The sequence below is a fragment of the Pipistrellus kuhlii genome, unplaced genomic scaffold, assembly GCF_014108245.1.
Source record: "Pipistrellus kuhlii isolate mPipKuh1 unplaced genomic scaffold, mPipKuh1.p scaffold_m20_p_4, whole genome shotgun sequence".
Classification (NCBI taxonomy): domain Eukaryota; kingdom Metazoa; phylum Chordata; class Mammalia; order Chiroptera; family Vespertilionidae; genus Pipistrellus; species Pipistrellus kuhlii.
In genome coordinates, this window is record NW_023425540.1 from 59032538 (window position 1) to 59047379 (window position 14842).

A 14842-nucleotide genomic window follows, 5' to 3' on the forward strand; every position below is an offset into this window, starting at 1 on the left:
GAGGCTCAGACCAGCACGCCCTGTGAGCCGCAGGAGTGCTTCTATCCGATTGCCATGGCTGGCTCCTGGTGCCTCCCGCTGTCTCTGGGATGCCGACTCAACATTCCAGAACTTTCTCAGTGGTTCTCGGAAGCACAGGCCTGCATGCTTGGTGGCCATGCTGTCATTCTGACCTATTTGTCATCCTGAATGAACTGCTCCGGGAATTACAACATAATTTCCAACGGACAGTGCCAAATGAAAAGGCTGGGCCCTCGTTCGTAAATTAAGAATTTAAAACAGTCCAGCAGGCATGGCTCAGTGGTTGAGCATTGACCTATGACCCAGGAGGTCATGGTTTGATTCCTGATCAGGGCACATGCCCAAGTTGTGAGCTTGACCTCCAGTGTGGGGCCTGCAGGAGGCAGTCAATAAATGATTTGGTCTCATCACTGATGTTTCTCTCTCCCTCTCTCTCTCTCTCTCTCCCTCTCTCTCTCCCTCTCTCTCTCCCTCTCCTTCTCCTTCTCCCCCTTCCCCTCTGAAATCAATAAAAAAAATATATATATATATATGTAAAAAGCCAGCAACCAGAATGCAGTAAATAACACCATTTGGGGATGGGGCTGGCCCGCCGCCAACCTCCCATGGCCCCTTCCCGGGGCACTGACCCCTGATCGGCCTCTCTTCCCCATTCGGGGGTGGGGCCGGCCAGTCCACTACAGTCCCTCCCTCTGGCTGGCCTGGTTTTGACAGGGCGGGTGGCCAGCCAACCTCTGACCATCTCCTCCTCCTCCCAACAGGCCCAGCCCCAATCATTGGACCTCACCCCACCTGTGCACTGGGCTTCCCGTTATATAAAGAATTTAAAACAGTGAGAGCAGAGCAGTAAAGCAAGTGTGGAGTCCTTCCGAGTACGAGGCTCCACACATTCGAGTCTCAGGCCTCCCGCCTGAGAAGCATACTACCCACTAGCCTGGCAGCATCACAGCGCCACAATACACAAGCCCACTTTAGTCCATCTTTGGGAAGGGGAAGGAGGGCAGCTCCCACCAACATGCAAATATACACGTTTCCCTTTACCTGTTCAACCGCTCGGTTTCCACCTCAAACTCTCTGATTTTGCTTTCGGAGATGGCAGATCCGTGTGAGTAGAGCGTCTGGAAGATCTCTTGGATGTTGGAGCAGTCCTGAAGGGAGTGGGCCAGGTGCTCCGCCACGCTGCTGGATACCTGTACAGGGAGCACGAGTCCCCATTGGGATGGTGTCACTGCAGGAACACTGACCCCGGGCATGCTGTGCGTGCAAAATTACTTAAAGCTTCTCTTCCTGAGGATCAGGCCCCAGGAGATGGTTACCCTGATCTTTCCCATTTTTTATGTAATTCTAGTGCAGAAAGCTAACTACGAGCTGTGCAAGCAATACAGAAACAGGGCCAAAATACAGCTGCGTCCTTCAAATGCATGCTGCTGGGGACAGTGCCTCCTGAGAGTCCCCAACGCGTTGGATACTGAGCAGAGTGTGGGCCCTCCTCCCCCTTCCTGAACCGCTGCCACGCCAGGCCCTTGTCCCTGGCTGCGATAGCCACGGAGAATGGCTGACTCCTTTAATTTCATAATTTAAATCTGGCACGGAATCTGGATGCATGCAAATTTTGCTCAGTGTAGAATTCTAAATGAGGGCCTTAAAAGTGCCATTAAGGCTCTCTCCACCCCTGAGGAACAAACAGCTGGCTCTCCTAACCTCATCCCCAATCCTAAAAGGTATCCCTTGGGGAACCTAAACCGCTGCCTTCCCACCATCCCTCAGCCTAGCCTGGGTGCTGGCAGGCTCTACCAATGAGCACTCGGGCGCTGGGCGCGAGGGTCCTGGTCTGCCAGAGCGCTGGGCTTTACGTCACAGGCAGCGTTTGTCCCCGCTGGAGAGGGCACTGCCCTCCAAGGAGGGGTGCCAAAGGCGAAGTTCTTTCAGGGCTCCCGGCTCAGCCTCTGGGGAGCAGGCGGACAGAAAGCAAACAGTCCCAGACTTTCACGGACAGCCCCAGCAACGAGACTGAAATCGTTTCTTTCTGAACAGTTTGAAGTCGAGGAAAAAAAAGTCTCCCTTAAAGCTGGAGAAGTAATTCCCCATGTGGATTTTAATCTGACTCTGGGAGGAAGTCGTAATTACCATTATAATTAACTGGCCCCCTGGAAGTGAGCTTGGGGAGTTCCTCCGTGACCTCGAAGCCACTGTCTGAGCAGCTCCACTGGGAGCTTTCTGGCCCCGCTGCTCATGGACACTCACCCCGATGCTGCTGATTTCTGAGCCCAGGACGGGCCGATCAGACGAGGAGGACTCGGACCTGGTCTTGGATAGCTTCACCCTCTCAGCAATCTTAAAAAAGCAAAAACAACAAACCATCAAAAAAAAAAAAGGACACGCCATTCCCTAGATAAACCGTTCACACAGTTTACATCAGCCCACTGGTTAACCATGGCAACTACACCGATTCATATCTTAAAAACAATCCACTTGTCCGATTTTTCTACCATCCATTTAACCCAGGGTTTTCAACCCTAGCTCCGCTGGCCTTTGGGGTCGGGTGCTCTTGGTGGTGGGGGCTGTCCTGTGCGCTGTAGGATGTTTAGCAGCATCCCTGGCTTCTAGCCGCAGATACCAGTAGCACTACATTGGTGACCACCAAATTTATCTCCAATAACTGCCAACTAACTGTCCCTTGGGGGACAAAATGACTTGTCGTTGCGAATCACTGTTTTGACCTAAAGTATTCAACTTGATGGCTGAGAGCTGATCTTCTTGTGGAGACTGGCTGTCTACTGGGGAAGAGAAAGGGGAGAGTTTGAACCGTCTCTCTAGGATGGACTCCACATAGGAGCCTGGAGCTGTGGCAGAGAGCGGGAGGGGCTCCTTCTCGCAGCGACCGTGGCCGCCCATCCTAACCGATCTTCCCGCTGGCAGCGCCGGCAGTCTGATGAGTGGGGAGACCGGGGTTCATCACGTAGGGTCTCCTCCTGGGCTGGACCTTAGTCCTCGCAAGCACCTCTCCATCCCAACCCCCTTAGTGTTGTAGAACTGGACAAAACGTCTCCCTCTCCACAGGGACCTGCCAGTGGTGACATGCTCCAGCTGGCTGGCTAATGGGTGCTGGAGTCCAGGCTGCAGCTCAGAGAGACTTAAAACTGCCAGCGGGTTATCTCCCTGCAGCTCCAGCGTGGGAGGCCTGAGTGGGACCCTAGGGAAAGCCCTGGGCGTCTGAGCTCATCGCATGCCTGCACAGCGGCCTCCTCGGTACAGGCTGGGAAACACTGTTTTGACCTCAAGTGCCCAACGGGATGGCCGCCCCCAGAAGCTCACCTTGGCGATGGGGATGTCATTGCTGCTGCTGCTCGTGCTCAGCTCCCCGGTGCTGGGGTTCACGGGGCGGTTGGTGGAAGTGAGGCGGCCGGGGCTGGAGGGCCCTGTGGCCTGCACGCTCTGCAGTCGGGTCTGAAGCTCCCGCACCTGAAATAATAATAAAATAATAATAATAATAAAATAATAATAAATAATGCCTTTAGACACAGCGGGTGGATTCCCTGGCCAGATGGTGGATGTAGGACACTGATCTACATTATGGGATCACCTTCACTAACAAATTAAGTTGGTAGAGTCCACATTCATGTCACTGGTGTCACTGTGTTCTTTAAAAAAAAAACAAAAAACAAACAAATATATATATCTATATCTATCTATATATCTATATATCTATATATATCTATATCTATCTATCTATCTATCTATCTATCTATATATATATATATATATATAAAATTGGCTTTATGTTCTCTCTTTTTTAAGGTGTCATTGTATTCCTCACTAGACCTGCCATGGCCATCATCTGTGCTCCACAGACAGGAGGTGGGCATGCTGTCGAAGGCACCGGGAGCGTCTGGCAGGGGTGCAGCGATCCTCTCTGAGGGAGTCTGCTCCTCGTGTGCGTGACGCTGTGCCGGGCACCGCAGCCAAGGAGCCAGGATGGCATCTCCACTCCCCCGGAGCTCAGAGCTCAGAGGAGGGAGACTAATGGGTTCCACACTGTGCACACTGCGGGCTATACACGTCTGACCCAAAGCGGTGCAGGAGGCAGAGAAGGGGAGGTATGCCTCCATCTGAGAGGACCAAGGACAGGTTCTGAGGGAGCGGTACGCAGCAGCCTGACGGGCGGACAGGGCTGGCTTTGGTGGGGGTGCAGGTGAGTGGGCTGGGGAACAGCTTACACACGAACACAGGCACCATGCTGATGGGCCGCCTGTGAAGAACCGCAGGTGGAAGAGAGATGCGAACTGGTAAGGCCGCGAGGTTAAGGAGGAGACAGAGGTGGCACCTTCAAGACGGGCTTATCTCTGGGGCAGTGGGAAGGAATATCCAAATAGTGCTTTTGTATAAAAATGAACAACACGGCCCTCTGGAGGATACTGAGAACACACTTTTACCTGCACAGAATTTAAGTGTTCAAATCCTGCTTCTCTGTAACAAGTCAGTGAAGACTGTAGAGATTGGTCTCTCAGATGACCTGGAGCACAGCTTTGTCGCTGTGCACAGCGTCCATCTTAAAGGGCAAACAGACGGCAGCACCCACAGGCCCTTGCAAAAGGGTGACAGGCTCTAGCAAACGGGCAGCAGGCCCTGCTGGGAACAATTAGCACCAGGATGTCTAAGGCAGGGCTTTCCAAACGTGTAGGCGCACCAGATGTCCAGGGCTGTTAAAAACCCGCATCCCCCTGGGGGTTCTGGCCGAGCAGATGCGGTGAAGGCCCAGGAGCCCGCACTCCCAACAAGCTCCAGGAGGTCCGACGCCCCCGGGAAGGGGCCCACATCCTCAGCAGCACCGACCGTAAGGACTTCCAGGGCCATAAGCCCATTAGTCCCAGCGGCAGGAGGAGCAGAATCTGACCCTGCGGCCCTGGAGCCACACCCTGCGAGGCAAACGCTTCTCTAAAAGCAACTGAAAAGCTTTCATGTTATGTACTTTGGATGTCTCCATCCTGCTAAATTGGGAGCCAAAAGTAATTGAAATTTCAATAATTTATCAGCACGTTAGAAGCCAAATGGGAACATTTCCTGGGAGCAAAGGGCACTCGACAGTGACACGCCAGGCACAGGGCTGACCTCAAGAGAGTTAAAGACTGGAGAACACACGCCTGTCAAAGCTGAGGGTGTTGCTGGTGAGAGATCCGGGGCTTGTTATGGAATGTGCCCTGCAAACCACGAACGGGTGTAGTGTGGATGCCTCGTTACACGCTTCAGCGAAGGGAGCGGACCTGCTCCCCTCTCAGGCCTGCTCCCCGGCACCAGGGAAGCCTCCCTGATGGAGACCATGGATCTCACTTTCTATTGTGGAAGCCCAAGAGGCCCTGAAAAGTAACCCTGTTAACGCCGCTCCACAACCGCAGAGTGTCCGAGTCCCTCACGGCACCATCAGTGATCTGTGCCAAGAACCCCGATGGGCCTGCCCATCTTGCTTAAAAAAAAAAAAAAATACAAACTGCCCTGGGCAATTCATAAAAACCTCATTAAAACTTCCCATGTTTCAAAAAACGTTTCTCCTTATCACTAAAGCAAAACGTGTTCACTGTGGAGACTTTAGGTGACACGGAAAAGACGGAAACAGAGAAAGCACCAGGCTCTTTCTTACTCTACAGAGACATTTCTCCGCGTCCTTTTCCACGGCGAAGGCGTGCACAGGCATGCACGCTGAAAGTACCCCTGCGTCTACATATCCACTTTCACTGAAAAGCTTTGGACCCGAAGAATGTCTTTGAGAACGAAAGGATGATAAACATGTTTATTCTGATCTACGCTTTATTACTTAATGATCATTGTTATGCACTGAAAGAAATCGAGCCGAAGGGAGTGGGAGTTAAACAGCCTTCTCTCCTCTTGATTTGGGCTTGGGAGGGTGTGTGTGTGTGTGTGTGTGTGTGTGTGTGTGTTAATTTCAATGCACAGAAATGAAGGAACGGACTGGAATGAGAAGATAAAGGAGGCGAGTCAAGGGCTGTATGGATAGTTCAGGTGAGAAATGCTAAGAACTCAGTGATATGGGAGCAACCATGGCAAGTCCACCCTACACCTGCCCACCAGGAGTTCCGAAAGCGATGGTAATGTTCCGACCGCACTGTCCATCACGGTCACACGTGGTAGTGAGTTCCGGCCATGTGCCTGTATACCTCTGGGAGCAAGGGCACAGCCCTCCCTGGCTACTGTTCCACTTAGACTTCAAGGGAGGCATACCCACACCCACCCCCACCTTGGCACCAGGGCTGTGGCTTCAGCAGTGAGCAGATACGCACTAGCACCAGAGGATCCACCAGCGTGCTGCCATGGACAGAGGTAGATTAAGAGGTCAGCAGTGGGTCACCTCTGCGCACTAGATGTTTAGCTCAACCTGGGGCATTTGGTGGAACTGGAGCTGGAAGCTGGTGGCAAGCTGAAAAGATTAAAAATTGATATGTATTGTGGGGAAAAAACAAAAACAAAACTGAGTTTGCAATTGTATTCTATTTTCATCACCTTAAATTCAAACTTAAATTGCAGCCAGTAGCTACTCTATTAGCCATTGCACTTCTAAAACTACTCAAGGAAAAAAAAAAAAAAACCACTCAAATTTGTGGTGGGGTGACTCAGTGGACATGGTACTACTCGGTGAAATGGGGACAACTTGAGGAGGAGTTAATTTTTCAGAGAAAGATGCCAGCTTTGGACATGTTGAATTTGAAGAAGTACCGGGTATTCAGTCAACAACTAGGAATGTAATCTGGAGAAAGAAGGTCAGAACTGAATGCAGAGCTTCGGAATCTTGTTGTGGGGAGGCTGCCCAGGGAAGAGGGAGGAGAGAGCCTACGTAGCTTGTTGGGTGGAAGGGTCAGTGGAGGACAGTGATGGGGGGCACGCCTCCTCCAGGAGAGAAAGCAGAGGTAAGGATGGGCAATAAGAAGGTGAGTCTGCGGACTGGAGAATGAGGACGGGAGACAGGAGGTTTCTGTTTTTCTGAGAGAAAGGATTAAGGCCCCTCTGCTGGGAATGGGGGAGGGAATAGCAGATGTCAGAAAAGAAGAAGAAAGCTGACCTAGGTCCAAAAATGAAAAAGGGGGAAGGGGAAAGCTTAGACAGCACCGAGAACTCAGCTGAGCGCTTCCATTCAAGACAGTAGACCGAGCAAATGCATTGTTTCCTTCCAACTCTGGAGGCCTCAGGACAATGACAGGAAGGAGTAAAAAACGATTAAACCACACAGTGAAAAGAATACGCTTCAGCATTAGTAGAAACAAGATTTGAGCACATTCCTTAAAGCTAAACTGGAAGGAAGAGCTTATGAAAGAAACAGAGCAGAAAAAGCCAGACTCTCTAAGATATATAAGGGGAGGGGCCAGTGTACAGGAGAAGGCTGGCAGGGTCCGACTCTCCCCTTGGCAGGTTCCACAGGGGACGAGGATGAGAAGTGGGCTGAAAGCAGGGGGAGCAACTCTGTGTACAGAACAAATGAAAATGTCCAGCATGTGACAGCCCAGCTAAAATAAACAGGCACTCCTCCTATTAAAATTGCATGGAAATGCTGCCATAAAAAGGAACAATAAGAAAGAAATCCACTGCCAAGTTTAAAAGAAAGGCAATAAAATCTCCAGATGCCAGAAGTGAAGTGAAAAATAAGGCTAGAGGTTAGGGGGGGGGAAGGAGGGAGGCGGTGTGGGGGTAGGGGGAATTAGGGGTGGGAGGGAGAGCCATGGGAACTGAGGCCAGGGCGTGGACTGCTCATGTCAGGAGGGGCGGGGCATGAAGAGTTGGCCCCTGCCCATCAGTCTGTTTGAGCTGATCCTCCACATAAAGCCGGGAGCCTTCCTGCCCCACCATCTGTGGACAGGGGATTCAGTGCTGACCTGGAAGCCAGAGAGAAAGCCTAGAACGGTGCAGAGAGCCAACCATATACATTAAAATCCCAGGCCCATGACACACTTGGATGTGAAGCCGACATGTGTATCATCTGCATATTGCTGGCCCCAATCTTACAAGGCCTGGGTTTGGCCAGGCTACACACTGCCTTGAGACCTAAACTGTAAACCATCCAATAGCATGAGGGAACGGGAGACGTAAGCTTCCCATGTCGGGGAGCTCAGGACCAGGAAGCTGCTGGCCAGGGAGGTGTGGTGGCAGAGGAAGGAGGATGGAACAAGAGCTAGCAATCTCACTCAGGAGATGAACTCACCTCAGGAGAAATGAAAATAACGGAGACAGTGAGCTATATCACAGTAAACACGATCACCATCCTTAGTAAGATGAAAGGAATTTCCATAAAGAATAAGAAACTATGACATAAAAACAGGCGGGAATCCAATAAGAATAGGCAGAGGAGAAGAAAGCCAGCAGAAGAGGTAACCAATGCAATGAAATCAGTGTACTGGTTAAACTCTAGGCTGGATTACACTGAAGAGAGAATTAGTGAACTGGAACATAGAGCAGAGATTAACTCAGAACACAGCATGGGGAGCTAAAAAGATACAAAATATGCAAACATGGATGAGAGACATAGATGACTGCGAAGGCTCCTAAGTACTTTTAAAGGCGTTCCAGAGGAAGAGAACATGGGAGATGACAGAGAAACAGGACCTGAAAAGAAAGTAGATGAGTTTTCCAGAAGCAGAGTCTGAGGTCTTGAGACTGACTGACTGCATCAGTGCTAAGCAGAGGTTTGTAGATTCACCGGGCAGGAGGGGCAGGAGTCAGGACAGCCCGGCAACCATCTGACTGCAGCACATCTGAGCCCAAGCGAGACCTGCCCATTGCCCACCAACACGGGAGCCCACCACAGCTCACGTTACCTCTTCATCTCCACGGCACAACTGCCCCCGAAGCCCTTTTAGAGTAACCGGAACTATTTCCGAAGAAGACCCGGAAGAATCCTGGTTCTGAGGGGCTTTTACCCGTATCTCACTTAAAACTTCCTCAAACTACAGCGAGGAGGGGTGACAGGTTTTACCAGTAATGCTCTCCTGGGATCAACTCAAGATCAGTAAAATACACGCCCAAAAAGCTTCTCTTCTATGAAGCAAACTGTCTGCCTCTACTTTGTGTCCCCGAATGCAGGAAGATGGACCCATGGAGCCCTCAGGAAATCTGGCACCACGTGCTGTATCTAACAGAGGACGTTTTCTGACTTCGGGCCTGTGTGGAGGCAGGAAAGAGAATGGGAAAAACGGGTGAAGAGAACCTAGGAAAGGAATTCAAACAGCAGGACAGTAACAAACGCATCCCACAGTCAAGTTACCAGATCTTAAATGTTGGTGCTAGGGATTAACATCCGTGTAGACCAGGACAAGAGAACAAAACTTCTGTGGGCCTGAGTTTTCTCATCTCTAAAAAGAATATAATAGTAGTACCCATCTGGTAGAGTTCTAGCATAGGTTAAAAGAGAAGTGCATAAACCACTGCATTATCAAAAACAAATGCTAAAAATTACGCTCAGTGCTATAATACAGACTTTAAGTCCTGCTTTGTCTTCAGAGGTTTCTGTTTTTATTCTGGGAGGGGGTATATTTAACCTATAAATGCTCGAAGACTGTTAACTCTATCAATATTAACAGACTCTTAACAATAAACTCTTATCAAGATTGCATTGGAATAAAAAAGATTGCATTGGAAAGAGGCACCTGTGAAACTGCTCTCCTTCTGGGGGAGCCTGGGAAGTGCTGCCCGTGCCAGGCAAAGCCTCCGTGCCTCTCTGCAGAGCCCCAGGTGCCCGTGACCTGCAGATCCCAGTAAAGCTCACCCCTCACTACCCTCCCTCCTCCAACTCAGGGGACCCTGTGAGTGGGCAGCGCAGGGTCTTTCAGATGCAGGGCTCATCGCTGCCATACGCTGGGCTCCAGGAGGAACAGGCCACGTGTGAGTAGAAGAACTCAAAGAGCTGTGGATCTCTCCAGTGCATGACTGAAAGGCACCTCTTATTTTTTCCTGTTCTGAGCATTTGCTGGGATCGCAAGGGGAGGTGTGCTGGGTCCCTAACCCCACTCAGTGATTCAGCGGCTCATGAAGGGCCTGGAAGATGTCCTTTGAAAGAGCTTCCCAATGATTCTGACACACATGATGAGAACCATCCCAAGACGGGCGAGTGAAGTAGCCTCTTACTCATGTCCAAGTCTCTCTGATGTCACATCAAGTAAATAAAAAATAAGTCAGCTGTGATAGGAACATTTACTACTGCTCAACAAGTATCTACCTGGCTCCCACCCCATTTCTCGGTCCCTCTATGGCTAATGCGGAGCAACTGCCTAATTCTGTCCAACAGGCCGTGGGAGGAAGAATTTAGTGCAGGACGAGTCCGTTTAAGTGATGTTTTAGGGGATGGGCTGCCATCAGCCTGTGTTCCTGAGTGAATATATGGGGCAGAGCTGCGCTCCCGTGCCCACACCTGCACTGGACATGCAATGCGAGAAACAAGCGCTTCTGGTGTGCCATTCCCCTGAACTTCGGGGGTTCATTTGTTACTGCTGTACAACCTCTTCTTATCTCCACCAACAAACCAGCCATACAAAGAGCAGCCACCCGAGAAGCCCACATTGAGGTTGGAAGTAGAGCCAGACCCCCTCCTCTCAGCCCCTCCTACTTGGCCTGCTCAGGGCCAGAAGTGTTCAAACAGGGTTTACTCTTTTACAAACCTTTTTATAAATTTAAACTTAGCTAATATTAGTATTCTCTCCCTTGTCATATAAAGAAACACCTAAGAAGAGATGGGACAAATAAGATATGAACAAAGTTTCATTAAGGATAAAAGAGAAGAGTGTGTTTACATATAAACATCACATTGTTAAAGGCAGGAAGTAGAGCCTACTGTCCATAATCCATACTTTATTTTTTGTTTAATTTGAAAATGAAAAATGAAAAATATGACAGCATTATCGCTGCCTAGATTTAGCCTCTCATAATATTTTGGCATTTTAATAGAAGCTTCCCTTCTATTTCTGTGTTTAAACTTCTGTGATATAAAAATTGCACAACTAAAAGAACAACTTCATTTTAAAAAAGAAACTAGTATACTAGAAAAGTTCAACTAACCTTTGACTTACATCCAGTAACTCCTTACGACTATTATTATGAGACCTGCTGTATGTTGCTCTGGTCTATTTTAAATATTTTTACATACACACATACTATATATAGTTAATATAAATTTACACAAATTCACAGTAAATACGAAGTGTGGTTTCAAAGTCCTGTTTTTTCTGTATGCAGACACCGTGGTCAAGAAAAGTATCATTAAAGGAAAGACAGAGATGGAAGAATTCAGATGAGACCTAAGGCCAAATAAGGTGAAACAAAGATGAGTCTTTATCTGACCTGCACGAGGCCACACAATTTCACTTCCAGACATCTCTCCTGTCACTGACTTTCAGTTAAAAATATCAAAGAGCGGCCAGGCCCGGAGCAGCCGGGTCTGGTGCGGCCAGGCCCGGAGCAGCGGCTGCCAGGCTGGGAGCGGCCAGGCCCGGAGCAGCGGCTGCCAGGCTGGGAGTGGCCAGGCCCGGAACAGCTCGCTCCTCGCCTGCCCCTGCCCCACGGCTGCCTCTCAGACATGGCTGGAAACTTTTGGGGGAACTTGAGGGTCTGCTGAATCAAGTGATGAAGGCTTAGATCTGGATGTGTTGAGTTAGTATAGCGCTGGGGTGTTGATCTGTGAGTGCCTTGGGTGGGGCCTGGATGAGGCTGGTTGACCTATTTGGAAATGTCTTTTGTGTGAAATGTATCACTGGGCATGTGGTGGTATTACTGATATGAGAAAATGCTAAGTAACTGATTTACTATCTGAAAAGGGATTTACTATTGGGGAAAGGGAGGGAGGAAGAGGCTGAACATAAACTGCACCTATGGATGAGGACAATGGGGGATGGGGAGGGAACCTGGTGGAGGGGGGAAGAAATGAGGAACCTTTGTAACAATATGAACAATAAAGATTGATTTAAAAAATAAATAAATAAAAATATCAAAGAGTACTGATTTAGTCTACACCTATAGCTATAACTGAAGGAGACAATTCAAAGTGAAAGGCTGCTTCAGAGACAGACCATGCTCTGGACGCCTCAGTACGATACCCTAAATCTTATTTCCCAGTAGGGATGGGCAGCCCAATACTAAATATGTTACGAATGAACTAATTAGTAGAAAGAAGTACATAACGAAATACACGGTCAACCATTAAGATAATTACTCTTTCTAAGCAGGCCCATTGGTTTAATCTGGATTCCTCTTTTCAACTCCTTTAAGCGTGACCATTGATCGACCAGTGCCCTTGGAGATTACGTGGGTAAATACTGAAGGTGGATTTGATTTAGTGTTTAGAACCAGCTCAGTATTTGGAAACTGGTACCAATGGATTCATAACTAATGGCTCTGAGGGAGGACCTTGGGGACACAGAAGAGGATGCTCTGTACATTACCATGGTCAGAGAGTTCACGGGACAAATGCTAGACAACACTCCACCCCAACAAATCTGTGATATCTCCTGAATGAAATGATTATGGGCAGACACGGGAGCTCTGTCATAATCACAGACTTAAAGGTGGCCCAAAGGATAGAGGCCTGATCTCCCTGACAGAGAAGGAGCTGCATGTTGAGCTCCCCCACATGGCCAATGGTTCCATCAGTCACACTTACAGAATGGTACGCCGATAAAAACTTTAAACACTGACGTCTGGATGAACCTCCCTGGTTGGCAATGCTCTGAGTGTGGTCACATGTCTCAGCCAAGAGGAAAAAAGGCCATCCAGGACTCCACAGGGAGCTTTGCGTTTACCTCTTTCAGACCTCATGGAAGCATCTCTCACTTTGGCAGGTTCTGATTTGTATCTTTTTGCTGCCGTAAAACTAATCATAATTTAAAAAAAAAAAAAAAAATGGCCGAAAGAAATACATGAGAGGATTGTTACTTTGCAAAGCTAAAGGGGTAAATGGGCCCTGAGGGCGACAGTGCATGCAGGAAATGTCTCTCTCCTGCTCCGAGGCCTTCCTTTCATGCTTCCATTCCCACCACCACCTCACAGGAGGCTGCATCACCAGAAACTTGGGGCCACTTTTTGTTAAGGAGGCCAAGTGAGAAGGAAGGAAACAGTACTGCAGCATTCTGAAAGATTACCTGGCCTTTTTCTGGCTAAGGAGCCAAATGGCAGCCATGTAAAAACCTGGCTTTTCGATTATACAACTGATTAAATGCTGAATCCTTAAGAAGTGAATTTTCTTTACTTTTTAAAAAATACCTTTCTATTATTTCTAAGCAAAATAAAAGTTTGCTTGAAGGTTTTTCAATTGACAAGTCACACAATTTAATGTAAAATACAAAACACAGTCTGTCTATCATTAATAAATTCCATGTCTCTATGCTTCCACCCCCAAACTCCCCCAAAGAAATACCACCTGGACTTTGGAGTCCTCGTTTATATTTTAAAAGACTTTAGCTGAACAGGGTGATCATTTTATTATATGGGCCCTATAAACACAGAACAATGAAATCCCTTCATAAATTTAACACAAGAGTGATTGGATTAGAAAAGAGACACTTGTTACCATCTTAACATCGATAGAAATACTGCCTACCTCCTACCGAGGCAAGCTAATTAACTAACATTCAGGGTCTTAAGGACATTTTGAGGGAGGGTGCACAAAATTGAGAGGGAAACTTCAAATTAGGACAACTTTTATTTGATTCAAAACAGTGTGTCCTCTCGTCTCTTGAATTTACACTGTGGTGATGACCAGAGAGTCCAAGCAGAAGCCAGACCCGAGGGCTGAGGGCAGCCCAGGAGAGGTGATGGGATTCCTTCCCAGACATGTTAAAAATACCCAGGTGGGCACGGATGCAGGGAATAAACTCTGCTCCCACCAACCAATGCCACGAACTTGCAGAACTTTAGGAAGAATTTGAATAAAATCTCAGAAAGAACTTTTTTGGCCCACTTTTGATTCAAGTCTATAATTCGGTGGGTCACATAAGCCTGTGGTCACATCCAGTTTGCTTTATCAAACGATCATTTTGGAACATGGCAGGTGACCTAAAGGATTAGGTAAAAAATGTAAATGGTGTGTGTGGAGGAGCCAGACCTGCCACCACAGGTCCTTCCAATAAGGCACCCTCCGTGTACACCCTCCCGACCACTGGACATACACCATCGTAACGAGCTGTTTACCTGCCTGTCTCCCCAAGCCAGGGACTGTGTCCTATTCGCCACTGTGACCCCTCTGCCAGGAGACAACCAGTCACATTTACAAAATGAATAAGCAAATGAATGAAGAGCAAAGTGCTTCCTTTCGAGAGTAATTAATTCTACCTCACCTAAATTAAGTCTGTTTCTTTAAGTGTGAGGAAATGAATGGGTATATTACTGAGCATACAGATATAAGTGATTATCTCATTTAATAATGAGCTGGGACCAGTAATAAAAATTGCCTGCTGTCTGCTCTGCCAAGCAGCTCTATCTGTTAACTAACATTAAGGATGTAATTTAATTAAATCTTGAACAAGCTCAGAAAATCTACTGAGAGCACTTTGTTTAATTACAGTCAGGGGCCAAGCACCAATCCTATTGATCTGGTCAGTTCAAATTCTATACAATCAATGTGGGTAGTGAAGAAGAAAAAAGTGGCCTCAACTGCTTTCCAGGCAACTTTGATGAACTGTGGATTGGGAAGTGCCATGAAGGCAGCATGGACCATGTGGAATCACAAGGCGGGCACTCCACAGAGCTGCTCATGATGGAGAACAGAAGACAACCAACCACAAGAAACAGACTCCTCCTCGGGGAAATGATATATAATGAGTGGTGGTGGGTGGAAGTC

General features: G+C 48.3%; 1 protein-coding gene across 2 annotated transcripts in view; it reads right to left on the reverse strand.

Moving 5' to 3' along the window:
• MCC (MCC regulator of WNT signaling pathway) overlaps positions 1-14842 on the reverse strand; it is a 338649-nt gene that overhangs the window by 30122 nt on the left and 293685 nt on the right. For both annotated transcript variants that reach the window (XM_036410932.2, XM_036410933.2), the window contains 3 exons: positions 3337-3483; positions 2266-2355; positions 1063-1211 (listed from right to left, as the gene is read on the reverse strand). In XM_036410932.2, coding sequence (XP_036266825.1) covers positions 1063-1211; positions 2266-2355; positions 3337-3483 — 386 coding nt within the window. The remainder of the gene's footprint in view (positions 1-1062; positions 1212-2265; positions 2356-3336; positions 3484-14842) is intronic.